The 18,395-nt window shown below is 40.9% G+C and overlaps 1 protein-coding gene across 3 annotated transcripts in view; it reads left to right on the top strand.

The window, feature by feature from the left end:
• rbbp5 (retinoblastoma binding protein 5) overlaps nt 1-18,395 on the top strand; it is a 39,062-nt gene that overhangs the window by 12,395 nt on the left and 8,272 nt on the right. For 2 of the 3 annotated variants that reach the window (XM_059653329.1, XM_059653328.1), the window contains exons 5-14: nt 1,407-1,569; nt 2,524-2,633; nt 5,723-5,842; nt 6,707-6,860; nt 8,431-8,502; nt 9,544-9,661; nt 11,215-11,284; nt 13,120-13,225; nt 14,929-15,052; nt 16,133-16,321. In XM_059653329.1, the coding sequence (XP_059509312.1) occupies nt 1,407-1,569; nt 2,524-2,633; nt 5,723-5,842; nt 6,707-6,860; nt 8,431-8,502; nt 9,544-9,661; nt 11,215-11,284; nt 13,120-13,225; nt 14,929-15,052; nt 16,133-16,321 (1,226 nt within the window). The remainder of the gene's footprint in view (nt 1-1,406; nt 1,570-2,523; nt 2,634-5,722; nt 5,843-6,706; nt 6,861-8,430; nt 8,503-9,543; nt 9,662-11,214; nt 11,285-13,119; nt 13,226-14,928; nt 15,053-16,132; nt 16,322-18,395) is intronic. The other variant, XM_059653330.1, reaches the window with a different exon arrangement.

Genomic DNA, 18,395 nt, shown 5'->3' on the forward strand with positions numbered 1-18,395 from the left:
CTTCCGATAATTCTGCTGTCTTCTATGCTTTTCTCTTTAATTTCTTCAGTGAGGACTTTGAGCTAAAATGCTGTGGTACCTTTGATAGATCTTTTGAGAGAGCTCAGTAATTTTATTTGAAAGCCAGTTTTGTATCTCAGATGCTCACTTGCTTTCGCTGCTGATGAAGCTTGGTCTCTCCTGATTTTTCAAATCTTTATATCCACAATGACATAATAGCATTTCTTACATAGGATTGGCCCAATGTCGGTAAAACGATCAATTTTTAAGTTCAGTTATCTTTGAAGCTCTGAGTGCTTTGTTTAAACTTATTAGCCAAATTCAAACTTGTTGCTTTGGCAAAACTGCTGCTTGGCTGTTCGATACAAAATGTTTCAGTTCGGGTACTTGCTGTGCACAGTACTTGTAAACTTCCAAGCACAGACAAAGCACAGTCTCTTGAAGGGACCAGGCACTCTTTTGCCCCGTTATCCTTTTTTTTGAAACCAGCCATTCCAACTTCCTGTCTTCGAATTCATGAACACTCTGCCCAACTTCGTAACACTTTCTTGGTCTGGCCTACGTGTGATTCCAGACCTGTAGCAAAGTGGTGGACTCTAAGGGAATGGGCAGTAAATGATGATCTAGCCTGCAATGCCTTCGTCCCTTGGAAAAAAGTTGAAGTCTGAAGTAAATGTAGACAATGCTAGAAACGCTCATCAGGCCTGGCAGCATCAGTGAAGAGGAACCATTGCGGAATAATTTGAATGAATTTTGATCAGAACAATAAAATGTTAAAGATTCAATGATTTGTTGCCAAATACCGTGGTAGAAAAGTCTGTGATAAGGTGAAGAGTGTAAGCTGAAGTGACAAAAGTGAAATGTGTCTGCAGTGGACAAGAAACAAAAGATGGTCCAGCTGTGGTATGATATTTTGTAATCAGCACTGTTGGAGCAGGTGCGATTGGAACCCAGGTATCCTTGCTCTGAAAATAAAAATGCTGGAGATCAGAGCGGGCCAGGCAGCATCCATGGAGAGACTGTATGCTAACATTTCGAGTCTAGATGACTTCATCAGAGCTGTCGTGAAACTCCATACTCACACCCAAACTCCATACTGCATCTCAAGAGGACCCTAAAAGGAGATGTGAATGATAGCCGAATCGTTGTTGGCACCTGTTGCTGAAAGTGGGAGTGGTACTTATGATCTGAAGTTGCTAACTGGTCATTTGGAGTGCTATTTCTCTGTAATAACCATTACGTATATTGATAGTGATATGTGTGTGTATTGCATTTAATAAAGCTGTGTGGGGGGATACCTCCTCCTTGGCTTCTCAGTTCTAATTATTGGTTAGTTCAGTTTAATAATGAAGGACTAGCCCTTAGGTGTGTATTTGTAACAGATTTGTACTTGATTGTGTTAACAGGAACAGGGTCCTTGTCTGCCCAATGAAATGTGCTCCAGTGTTATTAACTCTCTCTGACTCTAAGCACGTGGTTCTACCTGTAGATGATGATTCAGATCTTAATGTCGTGGCATCTTTTGATCGACGAGGGGAATATATTTACACAGGGAATGCCAAGGGAAAGGTGAGCATTATGGGAAAACTCTCTTGCTCCAATCTTCCTGTTTTGTCATGAATAGATCATATGTGTCAATTCTGAATGTACTTGCACATAACTATAAATAATAATGTTGTCTTATTTAAGTAAGAAAATTGATTTATTTATTTACAATCTATTTCTCTACAATCTCACCTGGGAAAACGCATTGGAATTAATGTCCAAAAGATCCATTACTTTGTCACAACTGGCTGTATCTTTAGATGTACGTTGCTCTTCATACAATTAAGGAATGAGAAATCTCCTACCGCCAAGCTTTTACCCTCCCTCTGGTGACTGGGGTACAGATCCCCTGATGCTTGAAGTCCTCCCTTGATTTGCCCCAGCAGCTTCCTGCTTTGGTGAGGTCAAAAAATGAACAATGACTGCATGTCAACCAATACTGGAAGGAGAAGGAGAGAGAGAAAGAAAGACACAAAAGGTTTTGCATTTCCAAGAAAGCACCACTGATGGTCAGGATTGGAAATCCTGGATAATTTTTGTTAAAATTTATTTTCCTGAGTCTAGCTGTAATGCCCCTTAGTGGTGACTTTAGCTAAATCAGCACTGTGCAAAGATCAAACCCAGGACACTTATTGCCCTCAGCTTCTGATCCATAAAGTTGCTGCATCGTTATAGAGGATGATAATGTTCATGGTATCTCTTCCTCTTGAAGAGAAAAATGCAGGTGTTGGGTTTAGATGTTTTCATATGAATAGAATTTTCTGTTTTTTGTTTTTGTCATTGACTGATATAACTTTAATTTTTCTAGCGAGTTTTGAGTTTAATTTTTCTGTATCACTAGTCAGTTTGATGCCTGAGACAGTGGAAGGGAGAGCTGAGATACCACCATTTAGGGCACATGTTGACCCTTGTGACATTACTCAATTCTTGTTTTTCTTGTTTTTGTTGATAATGCTAAAATGTGCTTTGTATTTTCAGATCTTAGTTCTGAAGACTGACTCACAAGACCTGGTAGCTTCATTCAGAGTCACAACGGGCACCAGTAACACCACTGCTATTAAATCTATCGAATTTGCAAGGAAAGGGAGGTGAGAATTTTATTGATTCGCAGATTTTTCAGGAAGCTTAGAGTGAGCTCTGTTTTCACTTGATGGTGTGAGTCTGGCTAGGACAGTGCAGTGATCAGAATGGGAGCTCCAGAGGGACTGCACCACTTGTGTTGTTTTGCAGAGTCCTCGTATTTGTGTTTTTATTACCTCCCTTTAGTACCATCTCTCTCTCGGCCCTCCTGTGTCGTCCCCCCCCCCCCCCCCCAACCCTTAAATACCTTTAAAAGAATTGATTAATGATTTGAGTGTGGGTTTGTTTTGGAAACTCTTTGGTACCTTTCTCAGTGGTGTTTTTTTTTTGGAGCAAGTCTGAACAATGCGTTGGGAGGTGCAGCGATCCCAGTTAAGATTATGTGAAATGAAAACAGAAAAAACAGGGAATACTGGGGACTGCATTGCTATCCATGTCTGTAGTTAAGCATAGACCGATGTTTCCACCCCTTTTTATGGTTAGAGAAGTTTGGTCCTTTCGGTTGAGCAGCATTGAATATACAGGACACTTGGTTGGGAAATAAGTTCCCACACATCCCTATATGCTCAAACCTCAGTTTTAGCCATCCAAGACTAACCATGCTGGCTGTAATGCTAACTGAGTTGTGCCAGAAGAAGCCAGGTAACACACCATAACACGACATGGTTTGTGACATTGGAATCTTAACCAAAGGTTCAGGCTAGTTGGTGAGGGAAATGGAAGCATAGTTCTAATGCACAGTTTTACTTGTTCATTTATGAGCATGGGCATTGCTGGCTAGGCTAGCATTTATTGCCCATCCATAAGGGCTCTTTAGCAGGTGGTGTTGATGAGCTGCCTTCTTGAACCACTGCAGACCACGGGCAGAAAAACCTACAGTGCTGTTGGGGAGAGAGTTCAAAGATTTTGACCAACCAACAGTAAAGGAACAACTGTATAGTTTCACGTAGGATAGTGTGTGGCTTGAAGGGGTACTTTCAGGTGGTAGTGTCCCCATGTATCCATTGCTTTTGTCCTTCTAGTTAGGGGTTGCAAGTTTAAAAGATGCTATCTTCAAAGCATTGGTGAGTTGCTGCAGATTGTCGTGCATCTTTTGGCTGGCACACACAGCCACCCCTGTGTATTTGTGTTTTTTATTCACTCATGAGTCACGGGGCCAGCGTTTATTTTCCATCCCTATTTCCCTTTTGAGAAGGTGGTGTTTGAGGGAGTGAATTTTGAAGATGGTGGTTTGGGTGCCACTCAAGTGGCTGCTTTGTCGTGGATGATGCAGAGCTTCTTGAGTGTTGTTGGCGCTGCAAGCAAATAGAGAGTGTTTCACGCTCCCAGTTTGTGCCTTGTAAGTGGTAGACAAGTTTTGAGGAATCAGCTGAGTTACTTGCAAGGTTCCTAATCCATGATCATTATCACGACAATATTTATTTTGCTCATTAGGTTCAGTTTCTGAATCAATGGTAACATCCCAGGATGTTAACACTGGGAGATTCAGTGATGGTAGTGTGCTGAATGTCAAGGAACGGCAGTTAGATTCGCTCTTATTGGAGATGCTCATTGCCTGGCACTTGATGGCGATGATGTTAATTGCCATTTATCATCCCAAGCCCGAGTGTTGTCCAAGTCTTGCTGCATTTGGATACAGATTGCTTTAATATCTGAGGAGTGGTAAATGTGCTGAAGATTGTGTAATCTTCAACAAACATTCCCACGTCTGGTCTTATGATGGAGGTGAAATAGCTGAAGGTAGTTGAGCCGAGAGCACTTAGTCTGAGGAACTACTGCAGATATGTCATGGATTTGAAGTGATTGACCTCCAACAACCGCAGATATCTTCCTTCGTGCCAGGGATGACTCCAATCAGCGGAGAGTTTTCCCCTTGGTTCCCTATGACTTCAATTTTGATAGGGCTCCTTGATGCCACATTTGTTTAAATACTACCTGCCTGTCAAGGACTGTCACTCTCACTTTTTCTCTGAAGTTCAGCTCTTTTGCCCAAATTTGGGCCAGGTTGTAATGAGGTCATTCAGGAATGCCTGAGACTCGCATTTAATGCAAAAATCAACGGATGAACAACCTGAACAGTCATGTTTATTTTGCAGTGCCAAAAATGCCAAAGTGATTGCCTTAGACACTGATATAAATACATCTTTTTCAATAGGTCTTACTGGGATTTCGTATTTGACTACTACTTGGTATTCAGGGTCTCTATTCTTTCCTGTTCTTCCTGATTGAATTATTATTGATGTGGTGTCATTCCCTCCTTTATTTCTATTTTTAGGGTTCTCCTCCGAAGAGAAGGAAACTCTGATTGAAGAGCTGAAACATTGAGCACAGAGAGACAAGAACCTATTGTCCGGAGGAGTAGCTCCTCACACATGCATTCTTCCGTGCATGTTGTGGGAGCTTTTCTTTCATTGGTTGCATGCCATGACTGGATTTTCCAGGCTTCTTACAGCAGAGGGTGGTGTGTGTATGGAATGAGCTATCAGAGGAGTTGGTGAAGTCTGGGACAATTATAACTTGTAAAAGGCATTTGGATGGGTACATGAATAGGAAAGGTTTAAAAGGATATGGACCAAATGCTGGCAAATGTGGCTAGAATAATTTAGGATATTGGTCAGCATGGCCAAGTTGGACCAAAGGGTCAGTTTCTGTGCTGTACAGTTCTAGGATACTTTGGAGGGTGAGTTCTTCCAACTCCTGGCATATTTTGAACCCTGTTCTTGGGCAAAACGTCAAAATGTTTGTCATTCTTTTTTTTTTAAGTTTACTTTGCATTTAAGTATTAAAAATTATTTTTCTGTTTGGACTATCAAATAGAGTACACCTAATCTAACATTCACCCATGCCCCAAAATATTCAGTTCACTGCTTTATAAAATTCCTGTTTTCTTTCCTGACTTAAAGCCTCATGAAACAAGTGATAGAAAACATCCTTGAGCTTCTCTTTGATTTTAAACACCTCTTGCATCTAACAATTGTTAGATGGATTTCACTGCATTTTATTTCTATGCTAGCAAGAGCTGCCTGTTTACTTCCACTCTGCCTCAATGTAGCAGTGTGTAATTTTTCATTAAACTATTCTTTCTCTATCTTGGTAGCTGTTTTCTAATAAACACGGCAGACAGAATCATTCGAGTGTACGATGGCCGAGAGATCTTAACATGTGGGCGTGAGGGGGAACCTGAACCAATGCAGAAACTGCAGGACTTGGTGAACAGGTCAGTATTTGAATAAACTACAGGAGATTTTTAGAGTGACTTTTTCCTATAATGTGTGCGTTTTTGTTAAGGCCAGCATTTGTTGATCAACCCCAGTTGCTGTTGAATTGAAAGGCGTGCTGGCTAGAGCAGATGATGATGACAGATTTCCTTCCCTAAAGAGAGTTAGTGAACCAGCTTTGGTTTTTATGACAATTGACAGTGTTCTCATGGTCATCGTTACTGAGACTCGCTTTCAATTCTAAATTTATTAATTGAATTTAAATCTCACCAGCAACCGTGATGGGGTTTACACCAGTCTCCCTAGACTGCTTAAGTCTCCCCAGACTACTTAACTGAACTTCTGGATTACCAGACCAGTGACATTTCCACTGCACCACTACCAAGTTAGAAACTGTAACAACATCATAACTCTGTGTGGTACAGACGTAACAGTTAATGGAAACATTAGTGGTTTTGTTGCTCTTGGCTAGAGCATTTTCTCAATGCTGGGTTTGAGGGGACTGACTGGAATCTCTGAAGGTGCCACCTCACAAGTTCATGCTGATTAATTCAATTGATAATGAAATTACCAAGAAATGGGAGAATGATTGTTGCTAATGGCTTTCTATTGAAAAGAATTATCGTAGATATCCCACTTTGCAAAACTACTCCTTTTGCTCATGTTTAATTATTGAAAAGCTCAGAGATGCCCCCTGATTTTGTTTAGTGGATTAAATCTTTTCATTTATAGAAATCACAAGGCATTTACACAGTGAGCATTCATAGTTTGCCTCTAACATGTATACCAGAATGAAAGACTCTTTCTGTTTTTGTGTGGATTTTTAAAACATTCTATGACCTAATTGTTTGTCTCAATGTCAGGACTCCCTGGAAGAAGTGTTGTTTCTCCGGTGATGGGGAGTACATCTGTGCAGGTTCAGCACGGCAGCATGCACTCTACATCTGGGAGAAGAGCATTGGAAACCTGGTGAAGATTCTTCATGGCACCCGGGGAGAGCTGTTGTTGGATGTAGCAGTAAGTGGCCATTTGTGGCTAATTAGTCCTGTTGCACTTGTAATCATTGGCAGACTCTAAATGATTGAGTTCTTCTGATTCTAGGAGTAACCCTCTGATTTCTTCAAGGTCACTGAAATAGGAGTAAATCATGTCACTTTCTCCACCGTTCAGCAGATCATTACTGATCTTCAATCTCAATTCTACTTTCCTGCCATGTCCAGAAATTGTCCTCCATGTTTTTTTTTGATAATTTTGTTTATGTTCTCTGGTTGAATTTTCAATTTCAGGTTGGCCTCTGGTCATTTACTGTGGGTTTATTTGAGTAATTGCCAATCCATGTGTTGTCTTGAACACCTATGCCTTTCTGCACTATAATAATTCTGTTATCTCTGATCATTGTGTCATGGGCTTTTGAAGCCTTGTGCGCAAGCTGCCTCGTCTTTTCTATTGGAAAAAAGCTGGGAAAGGATCAAATTCGGGGATAAGGATTTTTGTTTTTATCTTCTCCAGATTCACATACCAATAAATCTAAAAGGAAGCAAATTGTGACTTTGTGACGATAATTAAACATAGCAGCAGCTTATCTTTAACATCTGCCTTCTCGTCACACTTACAGATTTTTTAATATTGTGCACCTCATAGCTGCTTCTTGCTCTCCCACCAGCCAGTCAGTCTTTCATACTGCTTTACATAAGACTGCGTTTTGAAATAAAGCGCCTTCCCCTTAAAACAAATATGAGAAGAATTTAATTTCCCTAGGAATCTTGAATCTTTGAAACTCTGTTTCTGAGAATTTTGTGGAAACAAGGTGATTGAATGTTTTTAACACGGAAGTAGATAGTAGTAGTAGATATTAGTGATGTGGGACTTGAATGTTTTTGGGGATAGGTAATATAAAATTGAGTCTATGCTCATATATCAGTTGAGATATTGAAGTTTGGGATAGGTTTGAGCAGCTGGAAGTTCTCATTCTGTTCCTAATTTGCATGGCCCTATGCATATACTGAGCCTCTGAGCTTCAGACTTTGCTGCTTAACCTCCTCAGTCAATTCCACCTCTGGTCCTTGACAAGTTGGCCATGACACTGGAGATGTATCCTGTTTGACAAAAAAAAAGCAGGTGTTCAGTTTTGAATTTAGGGAATGTTGTGTTTCTGATGCAGATTGAGGCCATTCAGCCTAACTCTCCTGTGCAAGGATTTATGCTCCAGAAAAGTCCTTCCTAGCCAATCATCTCTTGGTTTTGTACGAATAAAGATTAGTCATTTCTTAATGGTTATTTGCAAGTGCTGTTTTAGAACTGCTTATTGCAGTTGTGGAAAGTAGGTTAAGAGACCTGTCACTTCTGAATGTTTCCTATAATCCGTTCGACCAATGACTACATGCTGCCAATCAGTTTTCCAATATGTGTTTGGACAGTGTTTGGACAGTGTGTATTGCAAACATACTTAAAAATTCTGGCCTTCCATGGAACAGCTGACTTTTAATTAATTTTTGCAGTTACGCTCATTCTATTCAGAAAATCAGTCTTTCGTGCTTAAGATGCAAGATTGACTTTGTTTCTTTCCCTTTTAAAATTTCTACTTTAGTGGCACCCTGTCCGACCGATCATAGCATCGATATCCAGTGGAGTTGTGTCTATTTGGGCTCAGAACCAAGTGGTAAGTACCAGGGTTGACTTAATCTCCCTAGGGCCAGGAAACCTGAATCTGAATAACGATTGCCAGATGACAGGTGTCTGCTCCAGAGTAACTATTCTTGAAGGCTGGCATTGTGTCTGTGTGTGTCTAGGTTTAGTGCCTAGACACACGCTCCTGTGCATGGTACAGTGATTGTGATAAGATACAACAGTGTATCATGGTTTCAAAATCCCAGCCTGATCCAGGGCTTTGGGCGGTCGGTGAGTGAAAGAAACAGCTGTGCAAATCTTTTGAGTGAATATGTTAAAATGTGAATGACTGGCTTACCCTGTGGCACGTCTTTTTTTTAGCAGCTTAATTTGGAAAGCAGTTTAATATCAGCAGGCAGCCAAATCCAGTCAGTGTTTAGTGTCTGAAAGCCAGAAGTGGGATTTACTGAAGATGGCATGGCCTTTGATTCTTGTTATAGTTTGCTCCAATGAGCACTGAAAAAGTTTACTTTTACTGTTAAATAAACTTCTAACTTGATGACTTTTTCCTCAGTTGTCTGTCTCTCTAGATTCCTGACTGAGATTGGGAGCTGAGAAAAGAAATGTCTGACCCCAGTGTCTGTAATCTGAGAGGAGCCTCCCCTATACAGAGCTCCTGTATTCTTAGTCATGGCTGAAGTTGAAAAAGGTGGATGAAGTGGGGGAGTGGGAACGAAGGGGATACATTCTTTGAAGTATGTTTCTGCTGGAAAACTAATTCTGGAATGAGTTAAGAAGATGACTATAGACTTCATCTCTGTCTTGCACTGTGACAAGTGAAAATGGTTTGAATGAAAATAGGACGAGACTTTTTGGAAGTGAATCAGGGGGAAAAAAATGGAGTAATTCTATCCTGTGATTAAAAGACTGTCATTATTAGCTCTGGAGCATCTGCTTCATTTCCCACGTTCCTCCTGTTTTTCTCAAATATGTATTTGTTTTGCTCCCAATGTGTTTATTTCAGGATTGGATGTCCGGAATTTGGAATTCCTAATGGAGCCTGTTTAACTAAATGTGGTTGCATTCCTTTTAGGAAAACTGGAGTGCATTTGCTCCAGACTTCAAAGAGTTAGACGAGAACGTTGAATATGAAGAGAGAGAATCTGAGTTTGATATTGAAGATGAAGATAAGAGTGAACCTGAACAGACTGGTAAGACTAAAAATGAGTATGTGCTCAGTTCTGGGACCAGATTATGGGAGAGGTTTATGAGATTTGCTTTTGGGATGATAAACTTCAGTTATGAAGATAAGTTAGAGAAGCTGTTGCTATGCTTCTCGAAGTGGAGAAGCCCATATGATAGAAGCTCTTAAAGCCATGAAGGGTTGGACAAAATAAACAGCATGAATTTGTGCCTGCTTATAAAAGGAGTCAGAATGAGAGGGCATAAATTTGAAGTAATTGCAAGAAAAAGGGTTTCACTTATTTAGTATTATGGGTTTGGAATGTACTGTCTAGAACTCTGGAGGCAAGTTGAACTGAGATAGTAAAGAGAGCATTGTTTCTTTTCAAATAACTTTCTAATATTTAGATTCTGTGGTAAAGGAAGGAAAATTACAGTAAAACATAATACTCATCTGAAAAACAGTGCAGACATGATGAGCCAAATGGCCTCCTTTTACACCATTACAATTGATTCTATTTTAGTATTCCAGACTGCATTTCAGCTCAGCCGAGAGACTGCAGTAATTTGGCACATGTCCCCATGGTGACTACTTAGTAAATTGATCAATACATCTCAGCAGGTCTGGCTGCAACTCTGGGGAGAGAAACAAAGTTTTGAGTTTGAAAGTTCAGTGACTCTTCTTTGCCAGACCTGCTGAATTTCTCCAGCATTCTATTTCAGATTTCTATCATCTGCGTTTTATTTGAACAACCGATATATCCGTTTGTCTGTCCATCAAGAGTCTTCAGGCTTGTATACATATAAAAGCATGAGGCAACTGCTGCTAATGTTATCAATACATCCAGCAGTGTTCTAACAAGCAATTTGGTTTAGGTGGTCTCCATAGAAATACGGATTCCTCTGAGAACTCTATTCTTTTTTAGAACATAGAGCGTAGATCAGTACAGCATAGGCACAAGTCCTTCAGCTGTCTGTGCCGATCATGATACCATTCTAAACAAATCCCATCTGCCTGTACATGGTCTGTATCTCTCTATTCCCACCTGTTCATGTGTCTGTCTAAATGACTCTTAAACTTTGCTAACATATCCGCTTCTACCATGCTTCCTGCTAGTACATTCCAGGCACCATCCTCTGTTTAAACAAAAATCCTTGCATATTTCCTTTAAACTTTTCCCCTTTTACTTTAACTAATGGACTGTAGAATTTGACAATTCCACCCAAGGAGAAAGACTCCGTCTCTCCACGCTCTCGTAATTTTACATACTTCTGTCATATCGCCTGTCAGCCTCTGACTATCTTTCAAGATTAACTATAGTCTCTATAAACTTCACTGAAGACCATTTTAAATGAAGTTCTCAATATTTTATCAATCCATAATTGATATTTGGATCATACTGTTTCAGCTGTGAAGGGCATTGGTTCCTTTATAGGTACATTGTGCTACCATACCAGGAAGACTCCCTCCACCTCCTACCCCACTGAACCCCAACCCCAAATACCGTATACTTGTATGCAAAAGTTCACACCTTTGCTTTGTTATCAAACTTTGATTTATTTCTGTGTGAAAAATGTTTAGGTGGTGATGCGGCAGAAGATGAAGAGGTTGATGTCACGTCTGTTGACCCTATCGCTGCTTTTTGTAGCAGGTAGGCAACCACAACTGAATATAAGCTGTTTCCTGGTGAGGTGCATCAACTGAGGTTCAAACTGGGAATTTCTTTCAGCTGCTATGTCATGTTGTCAGAAGCCAAGCTTTTTAATCTCCTGTTTCCCTTTAGTCTCGATCTGTTGATTGGAATTATTCTTTTGGCTCATTCTTGGAATAATCCATTGCTGCCACCATGCCATTTATTGCCCGTCCTGTGTTTTCCTGAAAAGGGACAAGTGATCCTCTGTAGGAGCAAATTATTGCAGGTGCTGGAATCTGTACTGAAAACAAAAAGTGCTGGAGATCGCAGCGGACCAGGCCGCATCCATGGTTAGAAAGCGAGCTAACATTTTGAGTCTGGATTACTCTTCGTCAGAGCTGATGTGAAGTGTGTGCTTGCTTTCTGTCCATGGTTGCTGTCTGATCAGCTGTGATCTCTGGCATTTTTTTGCTTTCAGAGCTGATCCTCTACTTCAGTCCAATGCAATCTATGTGGTGGGTGCTTTCCTATATTTTTTTGGTATTCTGGCATGTTGACAATGGACAGTAATCTTCGGGCAAGTAATGTGAGTGCATCTGTTATGTGATAGTACTGCGTGATCGGTTATCACTGGTACTCATATTCTCGGGTGCATCCTGTTATTGCTCATCACACTTGAAAATGTAAACCCATGACTTTGTAAAATAGGACCAGAAAAGTCCTAATTTCATATCACGTTTTCATTGGATGTCATTCGGAGAATTAACTGCACTAGGCTGGAGTAGGAGAATGATCAAGAGTTCTCGCTTCAGATGGTTACGAAGCAGCGTCTGCTGGGAAAGGTGACAACTGAGTTTGAGTGCTGCATTGGTCTTGGGTGTCATGCCTTCCATAGTCTGACTGTTTCCCAACACTTTAGCGTAGAGCTTGGTAACTTCTGTTGCTGATTGAATATTTCCGCAGCGAGAATGATGGTTTCATATTCATGTCACTGGACTAGTAATCCACATACACAGGAATACGCTCTGAGAACATGGGTTTAATCTGACTTTGGCAGATGATGAAATCTAAGTTCAATAAATAAAATCTGGCATGAAGGCTAGTGTCAAACAATGGTGACCGTGACAACTCATCGTGTCGTAAAGATCCTTACCTTTCAAGAAGGGCACATTCTCCCCGTGACTGCGTGGGTTTCCTCCGGGTGCTCTGGTTTCCTCCCACAGTCCAAAGATGTGCAGGCTAGGTGGATTGGCCATGCTAAATTGCCCATAATAATTAGGGATGTGTAGATTAGGTGTGTTACGGGGGAATGGGTCTGGGTGGGATGCTCTGAGTGTCGGTGTGGACTTGTTGGGCCAGAGGGCTTGTTTCCACACTGTAGGGATCCTATGATTCTAATGAAATCTGTCCTTACCTGGTCTGGCCTACGTGTGACTCCAGACCTACAACAGTGTAGCTGACTCTTAACTGCCCTCTGCAACGGCTAAGTGAGTTACTCAGTCCAAAAGCAAATGGAAATGAGCAGCAAATGCTTGTCTTGCCAGTGACTCCCACATTCCATGAATGAAGAAAAAAGTCATAAAGTGGGTTTATAAAACGTTGTGTTTATTTCAGCCTTTTCTATGCAGTTGATATCCTTGGAGTCAGACTAGAATGCTGGTTTATTGCTCAAGCTGACAGCATCAGTTACTCTTCTGTCTTTTAAGGGACTGTTTTTTGTTTGCCAACCATTTGTTTTTGCATTAGTTAATGTGGAAATACAGTTTGAGAACTGCTTTTATGTCCTTTGATTAGAGTAGTCAATAATTTGCAGTAATGTATGTGGTTTCATGCACTGCATTCCCTTCACTCAGTGATGAAGAGTTTGAAGACTGCAAAGCCCTCCTCTACCTCCCAATATCTCCCGAAGTGGAGGATCCTGAAGAGAATCCTTATGGACCGCCCCCTGAAGCAGTGCAGGTGAGATTGAGAATAATACTGTAACTCGATGGGTTCCTGTGGAGGGATGTTGCTGGTGAGTAATAACATGAATAATTATTTAGCAGTTTAATTCTACGTTAGCTTTGCTTGTGGTAGGGAGAAGTTTAATGTCCTGCCTTGGGTCATAAGTTTATTGTGATGTGTACCATTTGTATAGATTCCAACATTTGCATAAGGAGTGAAAGGTTATTTTAGGGGTGAGGTGTGGAATTTGAAACGCAAACAGATCAGCCAAGATTTATTGAATGGTGGAGCAAGCCTGAGGGGCTGAGTGGCCTACTCCTTCTCCTGGTTCATTTGTTTGTATGAATGGGCATTATTAACAATGCACTTGGGTTAATAATATTTTGGAATCCTCTGTCTGAGTACTCTCAGACACAAATACAGCAGACCTGAAAAAACAAGTGCCTGGATCTATGGAACCCAGAGCTCTTCTCCACTGTTAGTTTTCTTCACCTTGTGTCTGGGTCTTGGCAACATCTCCATCGTCATTGCTCAGTCCGACTACGGGTAGTTCTGCCATAACACGTGTTTTGTTGATGCAAATTGGCTGTAACACGATTGATGAATAGTGGCCGCTGTTTGGATAATGCAAACTTTCTGCTGTACGGGTAGTGATTTCTGTATAACTTGATTTTCTACAGTGCGAGGTCTCACAAGAATGCAATTGTCACATCATAGGAGAACTACCTGTGCCAGGATGGTAGAATGTGAACTAGATGCACCTTGTTTTGGTCTAGCAATTCCAATACCCAGGATTCAAAAATGAAAACTGCTACTTGTACATCAGGTCCCTGCTGAACATTTGGTTAATATAACAATTTTTGTGTGAATGCCCTACTGCTTTATTTCTTCCACTGGTTTTATATCTGGCTTTACTTGCTGTCTATTTTATAGATTCATGCTAATTAATCATGCTGATCTTTGTACTCGCCATTTGCTCCCCACCGAATACCACAATACCCATAACTTCAGAATTTGAGGCTGGGCCTGCCCCCTCAGCCGATATAAATTAATGGATTTGCCTAACTGAAGAAGCATTCCACATAGTGTCCTGCTCCATACTTAGCTCTCAACCAGCACCTGACATGTACAAACCGATCATTGTTGTGTTGGTGCTGGGGAGACCTTGATGTGTGTCCGTTGGCTACCACAATTTCCATTTTACAAAAGTGACTAAACTTCCAAATTCTACTCTTTTGGCTGCATAAATGCTAGCCTTTCTTTCAAATATTTTGTTTATGAATGTTTTCTTATTACCCTGTTCAGAGATGTTATTATACACCTGTAGAGTAGGCATTACTTGAACCTGGGCCTCCAGCTCAGAGGTAGTGGCACTATCACTGCACCCAAAAGAGCCTCCTAATCTTTTATTTATATCGTGTCTTTAATTTGAATGTAGGAAAATATCTCTTGGCAGCTTTCAGTGGCATAATTCGAAAACAAAATCCTGTTCATTCATTAACAGTAAATGGACCTACGGAGTATTTAATCTCTGATTGATAGAGGATCAGGTTTGTGGTGAGTTTTGATGTAGTCTTGAGTTTGGAGCTGAACATGGTTTTCACCCAGAGGGACTTCACGTCCTTTGTGTTTGAGACCAGACAGACTTCTCATACAGAGTGAGTAAAGTTATTCGCTGTGTTTTGAGATTTTCTTTATTGCTTCTGTGTGTTGGACAGAACCCAGGAACTGATGACATGAACAACCCGGATAAGAAACGACAGGCAGCCACTGATGGATCGCAGCCACCAAAGAAGAAGCCCAAGATGACCAATATTGAGCTACAAGGAGTACCGTGTGATGGTAACTAGTTTACCTGCTACTTATTAGACCAGTTATCACAGTATTTTGCATGTTGTTTTGATAACCCTGAGCTTTAACAATTGCACCTTGACCTCCTAATTCGCGACATCACTTCAAAAGGAGATAGAGTTTCATTGGGTTCTGGAGTTTAAAATGGATCACAGCGATGCCTATTCTGTCTTGGTGATGTCTAATTAATGTCCACCTCATTGAAAACAATAGTACTTTGGGAAATCTGTGGCTGTTCAAAAAGCCTGTAGTTGCACTAAATCTTACACCGACCATAGGGTGTCTTGCAATCCTGTTTGCTTTGCAAGAGGGAGTAAAAATGAGTAGTTTGGCTGAGAAGGAAATGTGAGATGAATGGTTGTTTCTATAAGGGTTAAAACCTCATCAAATCTAATGTAGAATCGTGGAACCCCTGCAGTGTGGAAGGAGACCATTAGGCCCATCAAGTCTGCACGGACCCTGGAAAGAGCATCCCACCCAGACCCCAGAACCATTCCCTAATCTGTAACCCCACATTCACCCTGTCTATTCTACCCAGTCTGTACGTCTTTGGGCTGTGGGAGGAAACCAGTGCAGACACAGGGAGATCATGCAAACACTATACAGCTGGTTGCTACAGCTGGAAATCAAACCTAGGTCTCTGGCACTATGAGGCAAACTAACGGGCCACTATGCTGCCCGATCATATATGGGGCTTGGTGTTATCCTAATGAACATTTATGGTTGTTCAGACAGCATGAGATGGTTGAGAGCTCCAATTTAATTATAAAGTGAAACAGCAAAAGAATCGGATTAGGTCACAGGATAGAACATATAAAAGATTATGACAGAGCAAGGTAGTTACCAGAAAACTTTATTGACCACACAGTTTTGTTATTGTTTAATTCTGTTTGCTGGTGCGCAAGTTATCAAAGCAGAGAGTTTTACTGGGTAACTTAGGGGCAGAAATGCTTATTCTACTCTTTCCCCTTCCAATTCTCTTCACTCTTCATTGGCTCAGAACCTGTAATGCAAAAGCAGATTGCTTCTGAGCTCAGTGACAGTAACCGGCTGGTTTATTTTCTCCGGCAGAAGTTCACCCATTGCTGGGTGTGAAGGGCGATGGAAAGTCGAAGAAAAAGCAAGCAGGCCGGCCTAAAGGAACGAAAGGTAAAGAGAAAGATTTCATTAAGTCGAAAGCCTTCAAAGGAGACAGAGGTCAGTCTTTGGAAGGAGCAGTGAAGGGCAAGGAGCTGGCGGAAGTGGTTGAGCCACCCGCAGGTAAGGACCATGGTGGGAGCTCCCGCAGCTAGCCTGGTACCTGTGCTTCCCCACCCTCCACCCATCCACCCTTCCACTCCCTGTAGTCTCTGCTCCTGCTTTTGCATGCGGGTTTGCTGTTTAAGTGCATAGCGGTGTGTGGTGTCTGCAGCACTGAATCAAGCTGTTTGGCCTAATCGGTCCATGGATGGAGAACAAGCATCTACAAATCCCTTCCCATCCTACTTCACTTCACCTGCACAATGTCTCTTTTATTCATTTCACACCCATTTGCTTACATAGTTTTCCTTTAAATGAATCCACGCAATTTGTCTCAAGTATTTCCCCACGCGTCGGCCCTATGCTGGCCCATTGAAAGTTCTATTTAATTGATTCCACCACCTTGCTGTTTTAGCGTGGGCCTGTAACTTGTGGCTTCCAAAGTCTTCACATCCTTCCTAAAATGTGGTGCTCAGAGCGAACTCGGTACTCCAACTGAGACCAAACTTGCGTTTTATATCGGCTCAGTATAACTTACTTGCTTTAATACTTTGTGATTCGGTTTATAAATCATTTGTAATTATTGCATATAGCAGTGCTTTTCAAACATATTGTGGGGAATTCCTTTAAAATATTGTCATGCTCTGGGAATCCTTTAGTTACAAAACATGAGTGCGAGTGACACAAAATGAATCATGTCCAAACAGTGAAGACCAACAGCAGTACAGTGTATTAAATGTTAAACAACATAGCTAAATCATGGTGTTGGAAGCAGTGCTGAAATCAAACCATCTTCTCGTCAGGACGCACCTTCTAAGTGCTGTGTCCAATTCAGGCCACAAATAAATGTTAAGTGTTGGAGTCAGTGCAAAAAAGTTACAAGACTGGGGTCAGGTACAGGGAAATTGGGAGAATTCTGACACTTCACTAAGAATGAAGACATAGAAACAGAGGTATTTACATAAAAGGCCATTCAGCCTGTTGTATCCATGTTGTTCAGGAAACTGTAATAAACTTCTACCTATTGGTTCATAGCCCTATAGGTTTGCATCTCAAGTGCATATTGAAGTGCTTCATTAAAATATGCTCAGGGTTTCTGTCTCTTCCACCCTTTTGAATGTGTATTTCAGACCTCAACCACTTTCTTTGAGAAAATATTACTTCTCATCTCCCTTATAAACCTTCCAATAATTACTTTAATTCTTGCTTCATTATTGACCTGACTGCTAACAATATCTCAATTTTAAACACTTCACTTAAATCACCTAAAGCATCTTTGGCTTTAAAGCCAAAGGAAGCAACCACAACCTAGCCCATCTCTCCTCAAGTATAATTCGCCATCCCCAGCAATGTTATTATAAATCTCTTCTATAACTTTCCCACTATGATATTATTCTTGCCTTAATACAGTGACTAGAACGCTAGCTGTGGTCTGCCTGGTAGTTTACACAATTCTAACATTACTATTCTGCTGTTACTCTTTAATTCCTGTCCAATAAAGGAGAGTACCCTATAAACCTTCTTGTAACTTATCCTGTAGCCTTCAGAGAACTGTGGACACGCAATCAAAGGACTCTGTTCCTCTGCACTTTTAAATCCTAACATTTATTGTGTCATTTGTTGTCTCAAAATGCCTTACCTCACTCTTTTATGGATTTAATTCCATTTGCCACATTTCTGCCCAGCTGACCAGCACTGGAAATCAAGCTGCATTACTTCACAACTGTACTGAGAGTGTAAATATCTAAGTAAATGCATAGAAAAAGTCATAAAAACTGAAAGAACAGTGGATGGTGTAAATCAGAAGCAAAAATGGAAATTGCTGGAAAAGCCCAGCAGGCCAGTGGAGAGAAATCAAGAATAACATTTCAGGTCAAGTGACCCTTCCTCAAAACATGGTCATCATGTTAACTAAAACAAAATCTATTTCCTTACAATATTAACATACTCACTAGAAACAAAATTATTATTCAACCAATGGCAACCTGATTGTCAACCAAACTACTATGCAATTAAAACTGTTTGTCCCTTAATCACTTAGACGTGCGTTAACACGCGCACACACACACAACCCCTAGTGGGGCTCGGCAAATCA

The sequence above is a fragment of the Stegostoma tigrinum genome, chromosome 21 (assembly GCF_030684315.1).
Source record: "Stegostoma tigrinum isolate sSteTig4 chromosome 21, sSteTig4.hap1, whole genome shotgun sequence".
Classification (NCBI taxonomy): domain Eukaryota; kingdom Metazoa; phylum Chordata; class Chondrichthyes; order Orectolobiformes; family Stegostomatidae; genus Stegostoma; species Stegostoma tigrinum.